Here is a 25,936-nt window from a genome sequence, read left to right on the forward strand (position 1 = left end):
GATATATAATTAGAATAATACATGAAGAAATGAAACACTTGAGAGTCAATTATTTTTCAATAATACACGAAGGCTCTGTCCATTCATGTTACACTTGTCCTCAATTCTAATAGAACAACTTTTAAAAAATTAACTCGGGAGCTAGAACTTCTCAAAGAAGCTTGATTTTGACTTTTGAACTTCAATCCAATCTGGCATCAAAAGCCCCTTTGGGCACCATCCCCAGTGCCAGCAGTTGGTTTCCATATGGTTCATAAAGTGTCTTTTCACCCCAAACAGGGGGCTGAAATCAGAATTTTCCCAGAACTTTGGGAAGATCCTGAGGTTCTCTTGCATCACAGCTTAAGAAGACTGGACCATTTTGGTGAGTAGGGTCAGGTTCCTTGGAGAAATCCTTTTGTTGTTGTTGTTCAGTCACTCAGTCATGTCCAACTCTTTGCGACCCACGGACTGCAGCATGCCAGGCTTCCCTGTCTTTCACCATCTCCTGGAGCTTGCTCAAACTCATGTCCATTGAGTCGATGATGCCATCTAATCATCTCATCCTCTGTCATCCCCTTCTGCCTTCAATTTTTCCCAGCATCAGGGTCTTTTCCAGTGAGTCAGTTCTTCACATCAGGTGGCCAAAGTATTGGAATTTCAGCTTTATCATCAGTCCTTCCAATGAATATTCAGGACTGATTTCCTTTAGGATGGACTGGTTGTATCTCCTTGCAGTCCAAGGGACTCTCAAGAGTCTTCTCCAACACCACAGGTCAAAAGCATCAATTCTTTGTCACTCAGCCTTCTTTATGGTTCAGCTCTCACATCCATACATCACTACTGGAAAAACCATACTTTGACTATACAAACCTTTGTCGGCAGAGTAATGTCTCTGATTTTTAGTATGTTGTCTAGTTTTGTCATAGCTTTTCTTCCAAGAAGAAAGCATCTTTTAATTTCATGGCTGCAGTCACTGTCCTCAGTGATTTTGGAGCCCAAGAAAATAGTCTTTGAATGTTTCCATTGATTCCCCATCTATATGCCATGAAGTGAATGAAAGTGATTTTTCCTAGAAATGTTGGGCTGGAGAAACCCTTTGAGTGACTGGTTTTCTTCAGTTATTGTTGATTACAGTCTAAGCCTTTGTCTCCTCTTTACTCCTACTTTATTCTTCTCCCTCCTTTATGATCAGCAGGTACAGTAGGAAATAAACTTCATTCAGTTATTTCCATAGCAACATACACCTTATCACAGGCTCTGCTCTGTTTTGGGTTGTCTTCTTTTAAAAAGACAAGAATCCTTTATCAATGATAAATTCAAGTTGATCAGAAAAGAACTTCCTAAAAACACATCAATCCAATTCTAAGAAGGGATTTTATAGAGCCAGAGACTAAGTTTTGACCGGTAGTTCCACCCAGGACCAGGCACTGCGGTCAGCCTCAGGCTCCCAATTACCCTCTAAACGGAGGTTGGGAGGAAGACCCCCAATAACTTGAACCTTATCAAAGAAAGAAGGGGCAGTCAAGCAGGCAAAAACAAAGAGCTTTCTTCCAAAGCTGAAGAAAGGAGAGAAAGGGGGGAATCTTTCCACTTTCAGTGCTAATTACACCACCAACACCTGAGCCTCATATCTCAGGAAAGGGAGAGGAGAGGGAGTCATCTGTTCATTAGAGTCACTTACTAAGAGGTCCTTCCCATTCCCCTGTGGTTATCTTAATTAAAAATGCTACAGAAATTCTCACCTATGGAGTTGAGTATAATACCTTCATTTATGATGGAGATGTGACCTCACAGCACATCCTGATTACACCACTTTACCACTCCCCATGACTGATCTCTCAAAGATTCTCCCTCATCCATGGGCAGGAGAATCACACGCTAGATCACACATATGTCACAAGATTAACTTACCTGACCTCCCTGTCCTACTTAGCCTGTCCACAGAGCCAGACTGAACCTTTCAGCTTTTCCTTGTCCTTTGACACTGAGTTTGGTATTTTGAACCAAGCATTCAGAGTCCAATCTTGGCATGACTACACATGATTAAACTAATCATCTCTAGTGAGTCTTAAAATGGCTGTGAAGGTTATTCCAAATAAGGACTTCCTGAAATTTTTTGAGCTGAAGTCTTGAATGTTTTGTGAGAAAAGTCATAATCTTGTTCAATTGCCATAACGGGCATACACACACACAGAATGCTCAGATGTGCCAACAAGTCTTGAAACAGTTCAGCACCTCAGGAATGATGCATATTCTTTAAAAAAATTTTTTTTAATTTTTTTGCCACACCACACAGCATGTGGGATTGAACCCACGCCTCCTGCATTGGAAGCTCTAAGTTTTAATCACTGGACCACCAGGGAAGTCCTCCACATCTCTTTTACTTTATTTATGAACAGCTGTGTTAAGGTATATTCATCATTGATAACAATAAACTATACACGTTAAGTTTTGACATATGTATGCTTAGGTTTATGTCAATCACTTTGCTATTTATTGTCTATTGGCGCCATCTGTCCTTTGCTCTTTGTTTTTTTCCAGATGGCATTTTTTAAAAATTATTAATCATTTGTTAATTTTGTTGCACTGGGTCTTTGCTGCTGTGTGCAGGCTTTCTCGAGTTGTGGTGAGCAGGGACTACTCTTCATTATGGTGCACAGGCTTCTCATTGTGGTGGCTTCCCTTGTTGCAGAGCACGGACTCTAGGATGTGAGGGCTTCAATAGTTGTGTCACATGAGTTCAGTAGTTGTGGTGCAAGGTCTTGGTTGCCCACAGAATGTGGAATCTTCCCAGACCAAGGATCGAACCCATGTCCCCTGCATTGGCAGGCAGATTCTCATCCACACCAGGGAAGTCCCAAGACAACTTTTGGATTGAGTATTTTCAATTCCAATTTATCTTGTTTGTTGGCTTGTTTTGTTATTTAGTGGGTACTTCATTTAGAGTGAAAAGTGAAAGAGAAAGTTGCCTCCACCTCTTTACGACCCTCCAGGCCAAAAGGCCTGGAATTTTCCAGGCCAGAATACTGGAGTGGGTAGCCTTTCCCTTCTCCAGGGGATCTTCCCAACCCAGGGATCAAACTCAGGTCTCCTGCATTGCAGGCGGATTCTCTACCAGCTGAGCCATAAGGGAACCCCAAGAATACTGGAGTGGGTAGCTACCCCTTCTCCAGGGGATGTTCCCAACCCAGGAATTGAACTGGGGTCTCCTGCATCACAGGTGGGTTCTTTACCAACTGAGCTATCAGGGAAGCCCTTATTTAGAGTACACATCTTCAGCATGTGTGTGTGTTAGTCGCTCAGTCATGTCCAACTCTTTGCGACCCTATGGACTGTAGCCAGCCAGGTTCTGCTGTCCTCTCCAGGCAAGAATACTGGAGTGGGTAGCCATTCCTTCCTCCAAGGGATCCTCCCAATCCAGGGACAGAACCCAGGTCTCCTACATTTCAGCCAGAATGTTTACCGTCTGAGCCACCAGGGAAGCCCAATGGATATTTGGATGGATAATTTCAATGTATATTATACTACCCCCAATATGCTGTAAGAACTGTATAATAGACTTCCCTGGTGGTCCAGTGGTTAAGAATCCACTTGCACTACAGAGGACACGGATTCAATCTCTGGTCCGGGAACTAAGATACCACACGCCTCGGGGCAACTAGGCCCATGAGCCATAACTAGAGAGAAAAATCCCTCACATCACAACTAAGACTTGACATGGTAAAATAAATTTAAAAAAAATTTTTTTAAAAGAACATTACAATAGCATACTTCGTTTTCTCCCCTTCTGAATTTCTTTTTGGCAATGCAGTGGGATTTTTAAAAAAAATAATTGTGGTAAAATATACATAATATGAAATTTATCATTTTAACCATTTTTAGATGAACAATTTAGTGGCATTAAGCACATTCACATTATTGGATCATGTATATTGTCACCCTGCTTATTTAACTTATATGCGGAGTACCTCATGAGGAACACTGGGCTGGAGGCAGCACAAGCTGGAATCAAGATTGCCGGGAGAAATATCAGTAACCTCAGATATGCAGATGACACCACCCTTAAGGCAGAAAGTGAAGAGGAACTCAAAAGCCTCTTGATGAAAGTAAAAGAGGAGAGTGAAAAGGTTGGCTTGAAGCTCAACATTCAGAAAACAAAGATCATGGCACCTGGTCCCATCACTTCATGGGAAATAGATGGGGAAACAGTGTCAGACTTTATTTTGGGGGGCTGCAAAATCACTGTGGATGCTGATTGCAGCCGTGAAATTAAAAGATGCTTACTCCTTGGAAGGAAAGTTATGACCAACCTAGATAGTATATTAAAAAACAGAGACATTACTTTGCCAACCAAGGTCCATCTAGTCAAGGCTATGGTTTTTCCTGTGGTCATGTATGGATGTGAGAGTTGGACTGTGAAGAAAGCTGATCACCGAAGAATTGATGCTTTTGAACTGTGGTGCTGGAGAAGACTCTTGAGAGTCCCTTGGACTGCAAGGAGATCCAACCAGTCCATTCTAGAGGAGATCAATCCTGGGTGTTCATTGGAAGGACTGATGCTAAAGCTGAAACTCCAATACTTTGGCCACCTCATGCGCTGAGTTGACTCACTGGAAAAGACTGATGCTGGGAGGGATTGGGGGCAGGAGAAGGGGACGACAGAGAATGAGATGGCTGGATGGCATCACCGACTCGATGGATATGAGTTTGAGTGAACTCCGGGAGTTGGTGATGGACAGGGAGGCCTGGAGTGCTGTGATTCATGGGGTTGCAAAGAGCTGGACACAACTGAGGGACTGAACTAAACTGAATCCAACTCCAAAACTTTTTCAGTATCCCAGAAAGGAGCTCTGTACCTATTAAATGACTCTCTCCATTCCATACTCCCCCAGCCCACAGTAATCATTTTTTGTGTCTGCTTATTTCACTTAGCATTATGTTTTCAATGTTTATCCATGCTGTAGCATGTGTCAGAGTTTCCTTCTTAAAGCTGAATAATATTCCATTGCACGTAGAGACATTTTGTTTACTCCATCATCTGTTGGTGGACATTTGGGTTGTTCATCTTTGGAACTTATGAATAATGCTGCGATTCCCCTCCTGTCTTTTATGCTACTATTGTCAAACACTTAACTTCTATATATCATATAGACCTCACAGGGGCTTCCTAGTGGCACTAGTGGTAAAGAACCCACCTGCCAATGCAGGAGGCATAAAAGACACGGGTTCGATCACTGGATCGGGGAGATCCCCTGGAGGAGGGCACAACCTACTCTAGTATTCTTGCCCAGAGAATCCCACGGACAGAGGAGCCTGGCAGGCTATTGTCCATACGGTTGTAGAGTTGGACATGACTGAAGTGACATAGCATGCACACACAGACCTCACAGCATACTATTATTATTCTTGCTTAAACAGAAATTGCTTTCTAAAGATATCTAAATAGCAAAACATCATGTATTTATCCACAGTTATTTCCAGCTTTTTATTCCTTTGTGTAGAACCATATTTCCATTGATTTCTTCCCACATAAAAGCATCATTCTCCTCCTGCCTGAAGGATTTCCTCACAGTGCAGATGTGCTGATAATTAATTCTTTTCTGCTGTAGGTAAAGATAAAAATATTTTACCTTTGTTTTTGAAAAAAATATTTTCATAAAACACATAATTCTAGATTGACAGTTTAGAGTACTGAATGAAAAAAACAAGATGTTACTCCACTGTCTTTTCACTTGCAATGAGAAATCTACTATTGTGCTTATCTCTGTTCCTTTCTACAAAAAATGTCTTTTTTTCCTCTGCTTGCTTTTAAAATTTTCTCTCTCTCTTTTTTTTTTTTTTTGGTGGACCATTTTTAAAGTCTTTATTGAACTTTTTTGCAATACATGTTCTGTTTTATGTTCTGATTTTTGGCCAAGAGGTATTAGATCTTACCATGGATGGAACCTGTGTTCCCTGCACTGGGAGATGAAATCTTAACCACTGGACCACCAGGGAAGTCCCAAGATTTTCTCCTTATCAGTGGTTTTGAGCAAATTGATTGTGATGTTCTTTGGTACAGTTTCCCTCATTTTCTTGTACTTGACATTCCTCGAATTCCTTGGATCTCTAAGTTATAACTTTCATCAAATTCAGAAATTTTTCAATCCGTATTTCTCCAAATATTTTTCTGTTCTGCCTCCTCCCTTCTCCTCAGGAATTCCATCTACATTCACTGATGCTCTTCTGTTTGTTCTTTGTTTTTGTTATTCTTGTTATTTTTCTCTGTGTGTCTCATTTTGAATAGTTTCTCTTGCTATGTCTTCAAGATCACCCATCTTCTTTCCTGCAGTGTCTAATCTGCCATTGATTTTGTTCAGCATGTTTTCACCTAAGATATTTTCTTGCCTAAAAGTTTTCATCTGTAAAACTTCAGCATGTATTTTTTAATAAATACTTCCCTGCCTCTACTTAACTTTTTGAATATAGGAATACAGTTATAATTATTGTCTTTTTCTGTCATTTCTAACATCTGTGTTAATGTTGATTGATTAGCAAGGGGCATAGCCTTCTTTTCATGCCTAGTAGTCTTTGATCAGATGTCAGTCACTGTGTTTTACCTAGTTGGATACTGGATGCTTTTATATTCTTATAAATCTTCTTGAGCTTTGTTCTGAGATGCAGTTAAGTTATACATAAGGAATTCTCTCCTTTCATGTCTTGCTTTGATGCTTCCTCAGGAGGGCTCACAGCTGTTTAAGGCCAGTCATTCCCCATGACTGAGGTAAGACCTTCCCAAGCAGTCCACCCAGTGCTCTATGACATAAATTTTTCCACGTGGGCTGGTGAAAACAGGCATTCTTCTTCACCCTGCATGAGTTCTAAACCCTATCTTTCTAATTCTTTCCAGTGGATCTTTCCCAGCCTTGGGTAATTTCCTCACAGAATGATCAGGATAAGCAGAAATCACAAGAGGGGCTCTTGGCAGATTTCCAGAGTTCTCTCTCTGTTACTTTGTCTTATGAAATCTAGATATCTTTATCTCCCTGGATCCTTAGCTCTATCTCCCAAACTTGGAAGTTTTCTGTGCTCCTTCTTCTTACACCATGGGCAAAGCATTAAGCTGAGACAATCAGAGTTTACCTTGGATTTTCTTGTATCTCTCAGGGATCTCTGGCCTTTGATACTTGGTATCCAGTGTCTTTAAAAACCAATGCTTTGTGTGGTCAGTTTTTTGTTTCCCTTAGGGAATTCTCATATACCACTCTTGGTAATTAAAAAGAGGTCAAAATTACCAACCACCAGAGTGTGCGTGGCCTCACCATCTTCCCATTCCAGGCATCAGGCTTATGAGTCATCCCTGACAGAAACTGCCTTTCTGATCCTATGGTTATAGGTGCCAGCTGGTCCCTGAACCAGTGCACCTAGCCTGAGGGGCAGGTGAGGGGCTGCCATGTTCAGGAAGGGAGACTTTGTCTAATACACATGAAGGTTCCACTTGTAATGACAGCCCTCCTGATCTCCTCCATTCTGACCACCAGGCCCTGACTACCAGATGACTACCCTATGTCCTCTGACCCACAGGCCCTGGCAGCTAAACATGGGAAAGGTCACTACCTTCACACGAAGTAGACACAAGGTCTTGGCTGACACAGCATTTGCCTCAATAACACTGGGCTGTGGATGGCAACAGGAGCAAGTCAGTCTCTGCGGCCAAAGCAAGGTTACAAAAGCTTCTATGGGTATCCAACAGTAGAAATTTGGGTATCCAAATTTTCCTTTTTAAATAGAAATGGTACACTAAAAGCATCTTGAAAATTTATGCTTGAAGTCATTTTGGTTTTAATTCTGGGTATGTGTTCATGTGTATTAGATTGAAACAAAGGGATGACGATCTATTCCTCTAAAGATTACAGAGGCCAACAACCCTTCTGTTTCCTCTAGAAACAATATCTAAAAACCTTGTTACCCTCAAGAGTACCCCAAGTTTAACTATTCCCTGTATTAGTTTGCTCAAGATGCCATAAAATGCTTCAGACTAATAAATTTATTTTCTCACATTTCTGGAGGCTGGAAGTCCAAGATCAAGGTGCCTACAGGTTTGGTTTCTGGTGAAGCATCTCTTCCTGGCTTGTGGCTGACAGTCTTCTGGCTGTGTCTTCACGTAGCTTTTCCTTTATGTGATGTGCGAAGTGAGAGAGGTCTCTTGTGTCTCTTCCTCTTCTTATTAGGACACACCAGTTCTCTTAGATTAGGGCCTCACCCGTATGACCTCATTTACCTTTAATTTCCTCCTTGAAGGCCCTATCTCCAAATATAGACACATTGGGGTAACAGCTTCAATATCTGAATTTGAGGGAGACATAATAGTGCTCCCCCAAACAAACACCTTAGTAGCAGGATCACCACTCTCTTTACCTGCCATGGATGTTGGAGTATTCCAGGTCCCCTGCTTCATTTTCATTCTTCTCTCAGGATGACAGAGGACTCTCTGAGTATTTGACTCTAAGATCACCTTTGGGGGAGGGAGAGGTGTCGCCACAAGTGAGCAGTCCCTCCGGACTAGCCTGATTGGGTCCCTTCTTGGAAACCCCAGAGAGCTGGTCCTTGCAAAGCAACTGCTGCTGCTGCCACCCCAAAGCCAAGTCAGGACACCCACTGATGGGGCAGAGTCAGTGTCGCCAGGATCTTACACAGTCACACCAGGCAAGCTCACTGCCGCCGTCCACCCCTCCTCCCTCTGCTCATGTCCTCTCCCCCACGCCTCCTCTTCAGCTGCACCTGTGCCCCCAGCCAGCCTGGCCTCCTGCTTTCTTCCCTCACAGATGCCTCTGTGACACAGGCAGGGTACCAGGAGCACTACAGCATGGCAGAGGTTCCCAGATTTCGTTGCACATCAGCATTGCCTGGGGAGCTCTCAAAACTCCCAATGTCCAGACTGAGAGAGAGAAAAAACCTCCCAGCATCCAGATTTCATCCTTGATGGATTAAATCAGAATGTCTGTGTTTGGAGCCAGACATCAGTATTCTTAATGAGGAACTCGGTTTTGAATCCCGGCTTCGTTAGTTCTAGTGTGGCCTTGGACAAGTTATTTACCCTTAAATGGAGATAATAGCAGCATCTATCTCATAAGATTGTAGCAATGATGACATGAGCTAATACCTGTGAAGAACTCAGAACAGTGCCTGACATTTAAGGTATGTACTAACTACTATCATTACTAGTTGTGCCCTAAATGAAACTAGTGACTACAGAGGAAAATCCTTTACTAACTCAAGAACTCAGGGATGAGAATCAGTATACTCATTGCCCTAACTGTGAAAGAGAAAAGATTGAGCTATCAGTTACCAAGAACCTCCTTGGTGCAGAGCATGCATTATTTATCTTAATTTTTACAAGAATCTCTCAAGACCAGTATTATAGTTATTTAACAGATGAATAACCAAAGGCTCAAAGAGACAGTCAGGTTAATCTAATGATGGAACTGGTATTTACAACCATATTTCTCACTCCAATCTCAGGCTCCTCTGAATCCTCTTTTCAACTGGCTCTTGACCCATGATCTTCTATGTTTGTCTTTGCATCGCTCAATTTTAGCAAAAATCCTGTGAAGATAGTTTATCCAGGATCCCTCACTCTCCACATCTGAGAAAAATTCCTCATACCCAACTGTCCCCAGGTGATGTCTGATCACCTCAACCTACTTTCAGCAAGAATCCTGTCAGATAGGTTTAGCCAGAAACCCGCTTTGATCCCTGATGTTTCTTCTCAGTCATTTTCCATCCAGCAGCCCTCCACCCTGCTCCTTGGGTGCAAACCCCCACTTGTTCATGTTTATTAATAACTGGTTCCACTTTCATACTGAGGTCTCTTTTCCCTTCTTGCAATAGTCCCTAAATAGAACCTTGTTTTTTTAACCATCTGACTGTCCATCTCTGGTTTTGCTTTGACAACCAACAGACACACACATGTGCATGCATACACAGACACACACACAACAGAGCTCTGGAGAGTCCCCTCAGGAGCTCCTGCCAGTCGGACTAAGGAGCTCTCCTTGGTAAGGAACATGGAAACAGTCTCAATCCCCGATCAGTAGCAGTTACAACTCAGTATTGACTCTTTCACACTTGTGCCTGTCAACAGCACCCACCATGGTCTGTTGTGGCCACGCTGGTCTTGGGAGTCTCGGCCACTAGCCTTTGGATCTGGGCCAATGTGCTGCCAGCTTCTTCCATCTCCCTCCAAATGAGAAACACATCTTCTCTGACCTCAGCTCCTGAAAGGGAAACACGTGTGAGCAAGTGACTGAAGGATGGTCTGAGCAGGCCTGGCACACTCTGGCCAAGTTTCTAGAATATTTCTGAACATCATATTCCATTTTTCCCACTAATTCTTTCTGAGATTCAGAAGTGAAATCCCTAAGAAAATACTGGCGTCTCAACAAATCATAAATGCAGACTTTAGCATGCAAAAAGTCCTCATAAAGGAAATATTTGTAGCAGCCAGTATATTTTAAGATGAGTTTATTGATAACACTCAAATAAAATAAAGAGTTAAAATATTCAAAAAGCATCCAATGAAAGCCAGAGTTATCACTGTAGGACAGGGAAACTCAACAGTCTATGAAAGTAATACCCCTCACCTTACTTGACCAAGCTGAGACTTTCTGCTCCTCTGAAACCACCTTTGCAACTTGGTATTCTTCCTAATGTGCTAACAATTCTTTGGCCTCATTTTCTGGAATTCTGCAGTCTCAGTTACGGTTTTGGTCTGGCTGTGTGTCTTTTTTTTTAATGATATGGCTAAATTAAATATAGATATTTATATCATTGTAGCAATCAATCATTCAGTCAATCAAAGTTCATCCCAGGAGTAAGAGGTCCAAGGCTGGGATAGAAGGTCTGCCTCCACTAAGATCCTGGCTCTAACATGTGAGTAGTTCAAGAGATTAAGGATGGTATAGGAGCAAGAGGGAGATGGGTGTGACTATAAAAGTGCAACACGAGGGAACCTGGGGTGGCATATTGACAGCATCAATATCAATATGCTGGTGGTGATACCATCCTATAGTTTTGCAAGATGCCACAAAGAGCAGATGAGTAGGACTTGCCCGGTGGTCCAGTGGTTTAGACCTCACCTTTCAATGCAGTGGGTGTGGGTTCAATTTTGGGGAGTTAAGATCCCACATGCCTTGGAATCAAAACACCAAAATGTAAAACAGAGGCAATATTGTAACAAATTCAATAAAAACTTTAAAAATGGTCCACATTAAAAAAAATCTTTAAAAAAAAGAGCATGTGGGCATTTCTTACAGCTATAGTTCTCTCTACCTACAGTTCTCTCTACCTTGTCTGCTGTGGATACGAGGTCAGTGGCAACGCCAACAGGCAACCACACTGAGCAGATGCCACTCACCCATTTTCAGTGGCATCTGTGGGTCCAGCCACCACCTGGCACCACTTAAGGCATCGTGGGGGATACAGGGGAGTCTCTGCTTTGGGGTGCTTCTAAAAGGTTGTGTAGATAAGAATTTAGCAGATGTATTTTCTAGTTTTAAAGATTCCATTTCAAAAAAGTTTACCCCCCCAAAAAAAAAACATACACAACAAATCTATTTCACAGATTTGCTGTTGGCTCAGAGAACACTGATGTTCTTACTTAAGTAAGCTGAGTCCCAATTCTCTAATGATAAATACCTTTTCAGAGTACCTGCTATGTGCCTGGCATTGTCCTTAGGGCTTTCTAAACATTTTCTCATCTCTCTTCACCACAGCTCTGCAGGCAAATTCTACTCCTGTTTCTGTTTCTTGGCTGTGTAAATGGAAGCAGAGCTAGTTGTCCAAGCTCATACCAAGGTCAAAAGTGGCAGAGCAGGGTATCAAATCCAAGTTGCTGTGACTGTACCAACTTAAGACCCTGACCAGTTGTCCTGGAAAAGGGATGACTGGTTTATAGAGGCCCCTTCAGCCCCTCCCCCAGCTGATGCTGATGGCATCCCATTAAACAGTCCACAGATGCCCGAGATCCCACAATCACAGAGAATACGGGACCACCATCAGGTCTAGGAGATGACACAGGAGATTTATCCACCCCCAAAGGACTGACCTTCGGAGAAAGCAATGGCACCCCACTCCAGTCCTCTTGCCTGGAAAATCCCATGGATGGGGGAGCCTGGTAGGCTGCAGTCCATGGGGTCGCGAAGTCGGACACGACTAAGCGACTTCACTTTCACTTTTCACTTTCATGCATTGGAGAAGGAAATGGCAACCCACTCCAGTGTTCTTGTCTGGAGAATCCCAGGGATGGCGGAGTCTGGTGGGCTACCGTCTATGGGGTTGCCCAGAGTCGGACACGACTGAAGTGACTTAGCAGCAGCAGCAGCAAAGGACTGACCTTAAACCACCAGGACAGACCGAGGGAGACCACAGTCAATGTTCCTGACTCTTAAAATGTAGTCCAGAAGGGCATGGTGAAGTTGAGGGACACCAGAGCTTTGCTCTCCTGAAAGACTGAGTGAGTGAGACAGTATTAATAGCCATATTCATTAAGAGGCAAGTGACAATCCCTGACAGAGATGGATAGCCACCAGTGCTCTGCAGCCATCAACAGCCCCAGGAGTGAAATGTGATGAGTGCCCAGCTCCACGCTGGGAACTCCAAAAATATCGCAGGCTGCTGCCAATTGCAAACCTGGAGCCCATAGGACTTTCTGACCCTGTGACAGCAAAACTGACTTCCAGCTGCTTGCTTCAGCCTAGACGTGTTAAGTAGCAGACTTCTCTCATTAAAAGTCTCAAATGAATCAAGGCTTTCCATTTCCCCCAGGCTTGTCAATGACATGTCAAGAAGTGGACCACTCCTTCAGCATCAAAGGAAAAGCTTCCAAGGAAATACAGTGGCCACTCACTGATCCAAGGACAGGAAAGTGTGTTTAAGGGGCAGCAGTGAGCTGGGATGTGCTCCCCTGAGCAAGGAGTCACTAAACTATCACTCCACTGGTTTAGTCGTTAAAATTAGGCAGCTACACATTCCTACACTGGGGATCAGGAAACAAAACAACTCAAAACGACCCACCTAGGGCCTCCCTGGTGGTTCAGTGATAAAGAATCCGCCCACCAATGAGGAAGACAGGGTTCAATCCCTGATCCAGGAAAATTTCATATGCTGGGGAACAACTAAGCCTTAACTACGCTGTGCTCCAGAGCCTGGGAGCCCCAGCCACTGAGCCCATGTGCCACAACTACCGAAGCCCATGAGCCCTAGAGCCCTGTGCTCTGCAACAAAGACGATCCACTGAAATGAGAAGCCTGAGCATTGCAACTAAAGAGTAGTCCCTGCTCACCACAACTATAAAAAAGCCAGAGCAGTAACAAAGATCCAGCATAGTCAAAAATAAAATAAACAAATAGAATTATATATTAATAACGTACCCATTTAACTAGGTTTGCTTTAAAAACAAACAGAATGAAACAAAACCAGCTAGTAGACAAGAAAAAAACACAAGCAATAAAAAGCCTAACTTAGAAGGTCGAGGGTTATCTTTTTTTTTATGACTTTTAAAAAATATTTATTTATTTGGCTGTGCTGGGTCTTAGTCGCAGCACATGGGATCTACTTCCCTGACCAGGGATCAATGAACCCAGGACCCCTGCACTGGGCGCGCAGAGTCTTAGCCACTGGACCACCAGGGAAGTCCCCAGAAGGTAGAGGTTTTATTTCAAGTTATCCCACAGGCAGTCAGAAAGGGCTATCGCTTTTATCTGGGTCACTTCTAAGGAACTTAGCTGGAAAATCAAAACAGCTGCAACCAAGGAGACAGCCCCACTGAAAACAGGAGTGTGAGGGATGAGACACAAGAAATTTCAGTATTCAGAAAGCTCTGTGAGCTTGAAATTCTCCAGGTCAAACCAGAGAGGAGATGAAACCATAATGGATCCTGACCATCAAGGTATAAGCCATCTAGAGACCTGCCATGTACAGCAACAGGGTACGGTTCCTCATAGAGACACCAAGGTGACCTAAAAGATCCTCCAACCCAAAGGACTCTCTCCCCTCACCAACCCCTGACATCCCCCTAGGCCTTGTGGCAACTTGAAGGCTCCCAGAATGTTGACACCAGTTGGAGCTGGGGTCACATCAAGCTGCTGTTGTCATTTGTACCCGTACAGACTTTCCAGACTGGCTAGTTCAACATATGAATGAGACCCGGGTCAGGTATGTTTTGACGTATCAGGGGAAGAGCCCGCAGAGTACCTGCCACCAAACACCACCTCTCTGTTAAACTTCCTTGTCTCACCTGCAGCATAAAGTCCAGTTGTCAGAGTCCAGTTCATTAATCTTTTTAAATTTAATTAATTAAATAAATTATTTTAGACTGTGCTAGGTCTTCGTTGCTGCATGCAGGCTTTCTCTAGTTGCAGTGTGTGGGCTTCTCACTGCAGTAGCTTCTCCAGTTGCAGAGCACAGGCTCAGTAACTGTGGCACATGGGCTTAGTTGTTCCATGGCACTTGGAATCTTCCTGGACCAGGGATTGAACCCGTGTCCCCTGCATTGGCAGGTGGACTCTTAACTACCGGACACCAGGGCTGCTGCTAAGTCGCTTCAGTCGTGTCTGACTCTGTGCGACCCCACAGACGGCAGCCCACCAGGCTCCCCCATCCCTGGGATTCTCCAGGCAAGAACACTGGAGTGGGTTGCCATTTCCTTCTCCAGGACACCAGGGAAGTCCCCATTATTCTATTCATTTGGCAAATATTCATTGAGCACTTAGTATACATGGTGAGCGGACACTGTCAAGTGAACAGGGCCCTGTTCCCTGAGCTAGCATTTAAATCCAGGGGTCACGGCCCCCCAGTACATCCCTTCTAAGAGTTTGCCACCATGAACCCAGCCAGAGCACTGTCCTCCCAGCCCTCCAGGGCCCCTGCATCTGCCCTGTGCTCCCAATCAGGGGCTCATAGCCCACCACCGCACTTACCCAATCCCACCCTTCAATCAAGGCACCAGCCTGATTCCATCATCAAGTTTTGCCCAGCCTCTCCACGAAACAGCCAATTGCCTTCTGCCCCTTCTTAATTCCCATGAAATGAACCAGCCACAACCACAGCTCTCAGTGCTTTTGCTGCCAGGACACACTCTCAGGCTTCACACCATTAGACAGGCTGGCGCCATATGCAATTCCTGGCTGCCTGGCATGTCAACCTCCAATTCCAAAGAGCACAGAGAAGCATTGGGCAAAGATGGTGAATTAGTGTATCCAGACCTTGAATCCAGGCTAATTTAAGTCAATCCTTCACAAACACAAGGCTTTATTTTTAGTAAGCAGCTGCTAACAACACAGCTCACCACACAGCACTGTGTCCAGGGCCATGGGGCCGAGAGCTGTGATCTACAGCTTTTCTATGGTATCACCCTGCAGAGTTGGATTACGGGTTCTGTTTGCAAGGGCACAATGTCTCTTCTGTCTTTATATCCTCCAAGGCACTCAGCACAGAATGCACAGTTTCTAGTAAGAATTCCTATCCTTTCTCCTTTTATTTTTTATGAAGAAACAATGACTGAGTACCTAATATGTTCTTTTATTTTTTTGGAGGCTAATTACTTTATAATATTATATTGGTTTTGCCATACATTGACATGAATCTGCCCTGGGTGTACATGAGTTCCCCCTCTTGAACCCCCTCCCACCTCCCTCCTCCCCTTATCCTCCCTCTGCGTCATCCCCGTGCACCAGCCCCGAGCATCCTGTATCATGCGTCGAACCAGGACTGGTGATTCGTTTCACATATGATAATATACATGTTTCAATGCCATTCTCCCAAATCATCCCACCCTCACCCTCTCCCACAGAGTCCAAAACACTGTTCTATACACGTGTGTCTCTTTCACTGTCTCGTATATAGGGTTATCATTACCATCTTTCTAAATTCCATATATATATGCGTTAGTGGCGCAATGGCAAGCCACTCCAGTACTCTTGCTTAGAAAATCCCATGGATGGAGGAGCCTGGTAGGCTGCAGTCCGTGGGGTCGCTAAGGGTCGGACACGACTGAGCGACTTCACTTTCACTTTTCACTTTCACACATTGGAGAAGGAAATGGCAACCCACTCCAGTGTTCTTGCCTGGAGAATCCCAGGGACTGGGGAGCCTGGTGGGCTTCCGTCTATGGGGTCACACAGAGTCGGACACGACTGAAGTGACTTAGCAGCAGTAGCAGCAGTATACTGTATTGGTGTTTTTCTTTCTGGCTTACTTCACTCTGTATAATAGGCTCCTGTTTCATTCACCTCATTAGAACTGATTCAAATGCATTCTTTTTAATGGCTGAGTAATACTCCATTGTGTATATGTACCAAAGCTTTCTTATCCATTCGTCTGCAGATGGACATCTAGGTTGCTTCCATGTCCTCACTATTATAAACCGTGCTGCAATGAACATTGGAGTCAATGTGTCTCTTTCAATACTGGTTTCCTTGGTGTGTATGCCCAGGAGTGCGATGGCTGGATCATATGGCAGTTCTATTTCGTTTTTTAAGGAATCTCCACACTGTCCTCCATAGTGGCTGTATTAGTTTGCATTCTCACCAACAGTGTAAGAGGGTTCCCTTTTCTCCACACCCTCTCCAGCATTTATTGCATGTAGACGTTTGGATAGCAGCCATTCTGACTGGTGTGAAATGGTATCTCATTGTGATTTTTATTTGCATTTCTCTGATTATGAGGGATGTTGAGCATTTTTTCATGTGTTTGTTAGCCATCTGTATGTCTTCTTTGGAGAAATATCTGTTTAGTTCTTTGGCCCATTTTTTGATTAGGTCGTTTATTTTTCTGGAATTGAGCTGCAGGAGCTGCTTGTATATTTTGGAGATTATTTGTCAGTTTCTTCCTTTGCTATTATTTTCTCCCATTCTGAAGGCTGTCTTTTCACCTTGCCTAATAAGCTCAACATTCAGAAAACGAAGATCATGGCATCTGGTCCCATCACTTCTTGGGAAATAGATGGGGAAACAGTGGAAACCGTGTCAGACTTTATTTTTGGGGGCTCCAGAATCACTGCGGATGCTGATTGCAGCCATGAAATTAAAAGACGCTTACTCCTTGGAAGGAAAGTTATGATCAACCTTGATAATATATTAAAAAGCAGAGACATTACTTTGCCAACAAAGGTCCGTCTAGTCAAGGCTATGGTTTTTCCTGTGGTCATGTATGGATGTGAGAGTTGGACTGTGAAGAAAGCTGATCGCCAAAGAATTGATGCTTTTGAACTGTGGTGTTGGAGAAGACTCTTGAGAGTCCCTTGGACTGCAAGGAGAACCAACCAGTCCATTCTAAAGGAGATCAATCCTGGGTGTTCATTGGAAGGACTGATGCTAAAGCTGAAACTCCAATACTTTGGCCACCTTATGCGACGAGTTGACTCACTGGAAAAGACTCTGATGCTGGGAGCGATTGGGGGTGGGAGGAGACGGGGACGACAGAGAATGAGGTGGCTGGATGGCATCACCGTCTCGATGGACATGAGTCTGAGTGAACTCCGGGAGTTGGTGATGGACAGGAAGGCCTGGCGTGCTGTGGTTCATGGGGTCGCTAAGAGTCGGACACGACTGAGCGACTGAACTGAACTGAACTGAATATGTTCTTTCCTCAAGGAATTGCACTGTCTCATAACTGACAGCCCCTAATCATGCAAGAAACTCTTCTGAATGGTATATAACAGATTTATGTCATTTGAGCATATAGCTATGCCCTAGGTGTGCTGGATATTGACAGTGACATGCCCTAAAGTAGGAAGTTGTTTACTTTTAGATCTTCATGCCACAGCAAGGAAAGGTTCACCTCTCCCTCCAATATCTGAAATATTAGCAATAACAGGGGCAGGAGAAGAAAGGTGATTAAATTAAAACCACTCTCAGCAACTGTGAATCCCAGACCACCCCCTGGGTCAGACTGTGAGCTCGTTAGTCTGTGGCCCTTTCCCCATGGCCAGGACTCTTGGGGGAAGAATTGGCCCCCCCTGGGTGGAGATTCAGCTGACTGCCTGAGCCCTAAACGCCTACTCAGTTTTAAGGATATAAAAAAGCTGAAGATGACTCTCAAAGGCCGAACTTTCAGGAAAACATGGCACATCTCTTTTCAGAAAGCAATGAATCATTTAAAAATAATAATAAACAACGAGGTGATTAAAATTCCAAGAGACCTAAAATTATAATATGGATCTGATAAAAGGGGACATATTACATCCATAAAGGGATTGAAAGTGGTGAAATTGGTAGTTTTTGTTATAATGGAAAAATTCTCAGTTCCTTGTGTTAAATTACATATTAAGATATTTTTCTCAGTCTCGCCCTATGGAAATTAACCACTAATTCAGTTCAGATCAATCTCTCAGTCATGTCCAACTCTTTTTCAACCCCATGAACCGCAGCACACCAGACCTCCCTGTCCATCATAAACTCCCGGAGTCCACCCAAACACTGTCCATTGAGTCGGTGATGCCATTCAACCATCTCATCCTCTGTCGTCCCCTTCTCCTGCCCTCAATCTTTCCCAGCATCAGGGTCTTTTCCAATGAGTCAGCTCTTCGCATAAGGTGGCCAAAGTATTGGAGTTTCAGCTTCAATATCAGTCCTTCCAATGAACACCCAGGACTGATCTCCTTTATTATAATTTAAAGCAAATAGACTCATTTCACCATGTTGTAAACATCTAACATTTTCATGGGACAATGAATATATGTGTTTCATAATCAACATGATGTCTTAAAAGCAATTGCAAATCTCAAGTGTGGGCAAATCTTAACAGTTGGCTATGGTTTCATCTCCTGGGGTCTCTTTCTTCTAAGTGGAACACTATAAAATGCTAATGGAATGCAGTCTAACAGTCCAATATTCACATAGAAAATATGAATATAAATCATTCTTCTTCCCATAGTAGAAAGCAAGGAATAAAGGGGTTCCCTGTGGAAAATTCTTCAAGAGCTGGGAATACCAGACCAACTGACCTGCCTCTTGAGAAATCTGAATGCAGGTCAGGAAGCAACAGTTAGACCTGGACGTGAAACAACAGGCTGGTTTCAAATAGGAAAAGGAGTACGTCAAGGCTGTATATTGTCACCCTACTTATTTAACTTATACACAGAGTACATCATGAGAAATCCTGGGCTGGAGGAAGCACAAGCTGGAATCAAGACTGCCAGAAGAAATATCAATAACCTCAGATATACAGATGACACCACCCTTATGGCAGAAAGTGAAGAACTAAAAAGCCTCTTGATGGAAGTGAAAAAGTTGGCTTAAAACTCAGTTCAGTTCAGTTCAGTTCAGTTGCTCAGTAGTGTCCGACTCTCCGCGACCCCATGAATCACAGCACGCCAGGCCTCCCTGTCCATCACCAACTCCCGGAGTTCACTCAAACTCATGTCCACAGAGTCGGTGATGCCATCCAACCATCTCATCCTCTGTCGTCCCCTTCTCCTCCCGCCCCCAACCTTTCCCAGCATCAGAGTCTTTTCCAGTGAGTCAACTCGTCGCATGAGGTGGCCAAAGTATTGGAGTTTCAGCTTTAGCATCAGTCCTTCCAATGAACACCCAGGATCGATCTCCCTTAGAATGGACTGGTTGGATCTCCTTGCGGTACAAGGGTCTCTCAAGAGTCTTCTCCAGCACCACAGTTCAAAAGCATCAATTCTTCGGTGATCAGCTTTCTTCACAGTCCAACTCTCACATCCATTCATGACCACGGGAAAAACCATAGCCTTGACTAGACGGACCTTGGTTGGGAAAGTAATGTCTCTGCTTTTTAATATATTATCAAGGTTGATCATAACTTTCCTTCCAAGGAGTAAGCGTCTTTTAATTTCATGGCTGCAATCAGCATCTGCAGTGATTTTGGAGCCCAAAAAAATAAAGTCTGACACTGTTTCCACTGTTTTTCCATCTATTTCCCATGAAGTGATGGGACCAGATGCCATGATCTTTGTTTTCTGAATGTTGAGCTTCAAGCCAACCTTTTCACTCTCCTCTTTTACTTTCATCAAGAGGCTTTTGAGTTCCTCTTCACTTTCTGCCATAAGGGTAGTGTCAACTGCATATCTGAGATTATTGATATTTCTCCCAGCAATCTTGATTCCAGCCTGTGCTTCTTCCAGCCCAGCGTTCCTCATGATGTACTCTGCATATAAGTTAAATAAGCAAGGTGACAATATACAGCCTTGACGCACTCCTTTTCCTATTTGGAACCAGTCTGTTGTTCCATGTACAGTTCTGACTGTTGCTTCCTGACCTGCATACAGGTTTCTCAAGAGGCAGGTCAGGTGGTCTGGTATTCCCATCTCTTTCAGAATTTTCCACAGTTTACTGTGATCCACACAGTCAAAGGCTTTGGCATAGTCAATCAACATTCAGAAAATTAAGATCATGGCACCTGGTCCCATCACTTCATGGCAAATAGATGGGGAAACAATGTAATCAGTGACAGACTTTATTTTCTTGGGCTCCAAGATCATCGTGGATGGTGATTGTAGCCATGAAATTAAAAGACACTTGCTCTTTGGAAGAAAAGCTATAACAAACCTAACCTAGACAGCATATTAAGAAGTAGAGACATTACTTTACCAACAAAGGTCCATCTAGTCAAAGCTATGATTTTTCCAGTAGTCATGTATGGATGTGAGAGTTGAACCATAAAGAAAGCTGAGCGCCAAATAACTGATGCTTTTGAACTATGGTATTGGAGAAGACTCTTGAGAGTCCTTTGGACTGCAAGGAGATCAAATCAGTCAATCCTAAAGGAGATCAGTCCTGAATATTCATTGGAAGGACTGATGCTGAAAGCTGAAACTCCAATAATTTGGCCACCTGATGTGAACTAACTCATTGGAAAAGACCCTGATGCTGGGAAAGATTGAAGGTAGGAAGAGAAGGGGATGACAGAGGATGAGATGGTTGGATGGTATCACCGACTCGATGGACGTGAATTTGAGCAAACTCCGGGAGTTGGTGATGGACAGGGAAGCCTGGCATGCTGTAGTCCATGGGGTGGCAAAGAGCTGGACACAACTGAGCGACTGAAATGAACTGAACTGAGACCTTCCCATATATCTGGTGAAGGTGTGACCTAAGGGAAGAAGAAGATTGAGTGTAGGTTGGCAATTCTTAAATCTTAAACTGAGACCCTATAATTATAATGGGAAATTAAATTACCAAGTGGAAGCAAAATTGATATTCTAAGAGTTTGGGGTTTCCTGAATAGGAACTTTGTCTTCTATTCCTTTTGAATTTCCTCCTCACTCCTATTCAGACTCCAAAGCACACACAAGGCATTTCAGTTCAGTTCAGTCTCTCAGTGGTGTCCAACTCTTTGAGACCCCATGAATCACAGCACGCCAGGCCTCCCTGTCCATCACCAACTCCCGGAGTTCACTCAAACTCATGTCCATCGAGTCGGTGATGCCATCCAGCCATCTCATTCTCTGTTGTCCCCTTCTCCTCCCGCCCCCAATCCCTCCCAGCATCAGAGTCTTTTCCAGTGAGTCAACTCTTCGTATGAGGTGGCCAAAGTATTGGAGTTTCAGCTTTAGCATCAGTCCTTCCAATGAACACCCAGGATTGATCTCCTTTAGAATGGACTGGTTGGATCTCCTTGTAGTCCAAGGGACTCTCAAGAGTCTTCTCCAGCACCACAGTTCAAAAGCATCAATTCTTCGGTGATCAGCTTTCTTCACAGTCCAACTCTCACATCCATTCATGACCACGGGAAAAACCATAGCCTTGACTAGATGGACCTTTGTTGGCAAAGTAATGTCTCTGCTTTTTAATATGCTATCTAGGTTGGTCATAACTTTCCTTCCAAGGAGTAAGCATCTTTTAATTTCATGGCTGCAATCAGCATCTGCAGTGATTTTGGAGGCCCCAAAATAAAGTCTGACACTGTTTCCACTGTTTTTCCATCTATTTCCCATGAAGTGATGGGACCAGATGCCATGATCTTTGTTTTCTGAATGTTGAGCTTCAAGCCAACCTTTTCACTCTCCTCTTTCTCTTTCATCAAGAGGCTTTTGAGTTCCTCTTCACTTTCTGCCATAAGGGTGGTGTCATCTGCACATCTGAGGTTATTGATATTTCTCCCGGCAATCTTGATTCCAACCTGTGCTTCTTCCAGCCCAGCGTTCCTCATGATGTACTCTGCATATAAGTTAAATAAGCAGGGTGACAATATACAACCTTGACGTACTCCTTTTCCTATTTGGAACCAGTCTGTTGTTCCATGTCCAGTTCTAACTGTTGCTTCCTGACCTGCATACAGATTTCTCAAGAGGCAGGTCAGGTGGTCTGGTATTCCCATCTCTTTCAGAATGTTCCACAGTTTATTGTGATCCACACAGTCAAAGGCTTTGGCATAGTCAATGACGCAGAGATAGATGTTTTTCTGGAACTCTCTTGCTTTCTCCACAATCCAGCGGATGTTGGCAATTTGATCTCTGGTGCCTCTGCCTTTTCTAAAATCTGCTTGAACATCTGGGAGTTCACGGTTCACATATTGCTGAAGCCTGGCTTGGAGAATTTTGAGCATGACTTTACTAGCATGTGAGATAATATGTGCTTAATTAACCAGAGGACTGTCTCAGAGCAGTATTAATAAGAAATTCAAGGCAAGCCATTATCAGAAGGAGCAGGACTTTGGCGAAGTCTCAGCCTCGTAAACTGTAATGTGGCAACAGTTTTGGAAGCGCAGCTGCTCTGGCTCCATCTATTGAATTAAACTGAGTTCTCGGGAGCAGGAAGGAGACCTCCGAGAGAACGGCTCTCAGTAAACTGTAAACAGGCACCAGTCGACACTTCTAAATTAAATTACAGCTTAGACACAAAGAAGTGATGCCAAGGCTGAGTGATGGGCCCGCAAACTTTAAATATCTAATTCAAGATCACAATGTCTTCCAAGGATAAGGACGTGGTTGCTTTTTCTCCTTAAGCCAGACAGACAGAACATACCTTAAAATAACTAAATTTTAGTTTTACCTAGTTTTTTGGTAATACCTAGTTTCTTTCATGCATTTTTCCTTCACCAACACACAAAAAAGTTTAGTTTCCAAAGGTAGAGTCAGCCAAATTTTTACAGCCACACCATTTTTGGACTTCAGAACAATACCATGGAGCAGAACAGATTTCCTAACACCATTTTGCCAGGCGTATTGGACACAAAAACTCTCTCAGAAAATCATCATCTTTTCCTATTTAGCAAAATTCACTCCTTTTCTACTTCTTTTTTTTACCCCCCACCTTTTTTTTCCCCACACTATACAGCATCTTAGTTCCACAACTAGGAATTGAACCCACACCCCCTGCAGTGGCAGCTCAGCATCTTAACCACTAGACTGCAATGGACTTTCTTTTTTTCCCATATTTTTAAAATTGAGATATAGTTATGCGATACAGTAAGTCTTTGTTGTTTATTTTTTTTACATATAGTCATGTGTATCTGCTAATCCCAAACTCCTTATTTATCCCTCCCCCACCCTCTCCCTGTTGGTAATCACAAATTTGTTTTCAATGTCTATGAGTCTATTTCTGTTTTATAAATAAGTTCATTTGTGTCTATTTTTAGATTCCATATATAAGTGATATGACACTTGTCTTTCTCTGAATTCACTGTCTTTCTCTGTCTTCTCTGGAAAAATATCTATTCAAGTCGTTTGCCCATTTTAATTGAATTGTTTGTCTTTTCGCTATTATTTGAGTTCCTTTACATTTTCTGTATTAACTCCTCCTAAGATAAAAGGTTGATAAATATCTGTTATACTTCCATTCTGTAGGCTTCCTTTTGTTTTACTGATACTTTCTCTGTGCAGACAATTTTTAGTTTGATATAGCCCCATCATTTATTTTTGCTTTTGTTGCTTGCTCTGTTGGTGTCATACCCCACAAAATTGTTGCCAAAACCTGCATCAAGGGGCTTTTCCCCTATGTTTTCTTCTAGTAGTTTTACAGTTTCAAAATGTTTACATTACTTATGTTTAAGCCTTTAATCCGTTTAGAGTTGATTTGATGAGTGGCATAAGATAGAGGTCCAGTTTCATCCTTCTACGTGTGAATGTTCAGTTTTCCCAACACCATTTATTGAAGAGACTATAACTTTTCTATTGAGGATTCTTGGCTCCTTTGTCAGGTATTATTTGACTTTATATGCACAAACCTAAAGACTATCAACAACACAAGAGAAGACTCTACACATGGACATCACCAGATGGTCAACACCGAAATCAGATTGATTATATTCTTTGCAGCCAAAGATGGAGAAGCTCTATACAGTTAGCAAAAACAAGACCAGGAGCTGACTGTGGCTCAGATCATGAACTCCTTATTGCCAAATTCAGACTTAAACAAAGTAGGGAAAACCACTAGACCATTCAGATGTGACCTGAATCAAATCCCTTATGATTATACAGTGGAAGTGAGAAATAGATTTAAGGGACTAGATATGAAAGATAGAGTGCCTGATGAACTCTAGACGGAGGTTCGTGACATTGTACAGGAGACAGGGACCAAGACCATCCCCATGGAAAAGAAATGCAAAAAAGTAAAATGGCTGTCTGGGGAGGACTTACAAATAGCTGTGAAAAGAAGAGAAGAGAAACGAAAAGCAAAGGAGAAAAGGAAAGATATAAGCATCTGAACGCAGAGTTCCAAAGAACAGCAAGGAGAGATAAGAAAGCCTTCCTCAGTGATCAATGCAAAGATAGAGGAAAACAAAAGAATAGGAAAAACAAGAGATCTTTTCAAGAAAATTAGAGATACCAAGGGAACATTTCATGCAAAGATGGGCTCGATAAAGGACAGAAATGATATGGACCTAACAGAAGCAGAAGATATTAAGAAGAGGTGGCAAGAATACACAGAAGAACTGTTCAAAAAAGATCTTCACGACCAAGATAATCACGATGGCGTGATCACTCACCTAGACCAGCATCCTGGAATGTGAAGTCAAGTGTGTCTTAGAAAGCATCACTAGGAACAAAGCTAGTGGAGGTGATGGAATTCCAGTTGAGTTATTTCAAATCTTGAAAGATGATGCTGTGAAAGTGCTTCACTCACTATGCCAGCAAATTTGGAAAACTCAGCAATGGCCACAGGACTGGAAAAGGTCAGTCTTCATTCCAATCCCAAAGAAAGGCAATGCCAAAGAATGCTCAAACTACCGCACAATTGCACTCATCTCACACGCTAGTAAAGTCATGCTCAAAATTCTCCAAGCTAGGCTTCAGCAATATGTGAACCGTGAACTCCCAGATGTTCAAGCAGATTTTAGAAAAGGCAGAGGCACCAGAGATCAAATTGCCAACATCCGCTGGATCATGGAGAAAGCAAGAGAGTTCCAGAAAAACATCTATTTCTGCGTCATTGACTATGCCAAAGCCTTTGACTGTGTGGATCACAATAAACTGTGGAACATTCTGAAAGAGATGGGAATACCAGACCACCTGACCTGCCTCTTGAGAAACCTGTATGCAGGTCAGGAAGCAACAGTTAGAACTGGACATGGAACAGCAGACTGGTTCCAAATAGGAAAAGGAGTACGTCAAGGTTGTATATTGTCACCCTGCTTATTTAACTTATATGCAGAGTACATCATGAGGAACGCTGGGCTGGAAGAAGCACAGGTTGGAATCAAGATTGCCGGGAGAAATATCAATAACCTCAGATGTGCAGATGACACCACCCTTATGGCAGAAAGTGAAGAGGAACTCAAAAGCCTCTTGATGAAAGAGAAAGAGGAGAGTGAAAAGGTTGGCTTGAAGCTCAACATTCAGAAAACAAAGATCATGGCATCTGGTCCCATCACTTCATGGGAAATAGATGGGGAAACAGTGGAAACAGTGTCAGACTTTATTTTTTTGGGCTCCAAAATCACTGCAGATGCTGATTGCAGCCATGAAATTAAAAGATGCTTACTCCTTGGAAGGAAAGTTATGACCAAC

The 25,936-nt window shown here is 43.1% G+C and overlaps 1 protein-coding gene across 8 annotated transcripts in view; it reads right to left on the reverse strand.

Moving 5' to 3' along the window:
* Window positions 1–25,936, reverse strand: part of VWA3B (von Willebrand factor A domain containing 3B) — a 200,411-nt gene that overhangs the window by 123,834 nt on the left and 50,641 nt on the right. For all 8 annotated transcript variants that reach the window (XR_016038655.1, XM_055400112.2, XM_055400111.2 and 5 more), the window contains one exon: window positions 10,113–10,238. Coding sequence is in view for 7 of the 8 variants with exons in the window: in XM_055400112.2 (XP_055256087.2) it covers window positions 10,113–10,238 (126 nt within the window). In the remaining variant the exon portion in view is untranslated. The remainder of the gene's footprint in view (window positions 1–10,112; window positions 10,239–25,936) is intronic.

This window comes from Moschus berezovskii, chromosome 11, assembly GCF_049115385.1.
Source record: "Moschus berezovskii isolate FMDL1 chromosome 11, NW_MosBer_1.0, whole genome shotgun sequence".
In the NCBI taxonomy this organism is placed as follows: Eukaryota; Metazoa; Chordata; class Mammalia; order Artiodactyla; family Moschidae; genus Moschus; species Moschus berezovskii.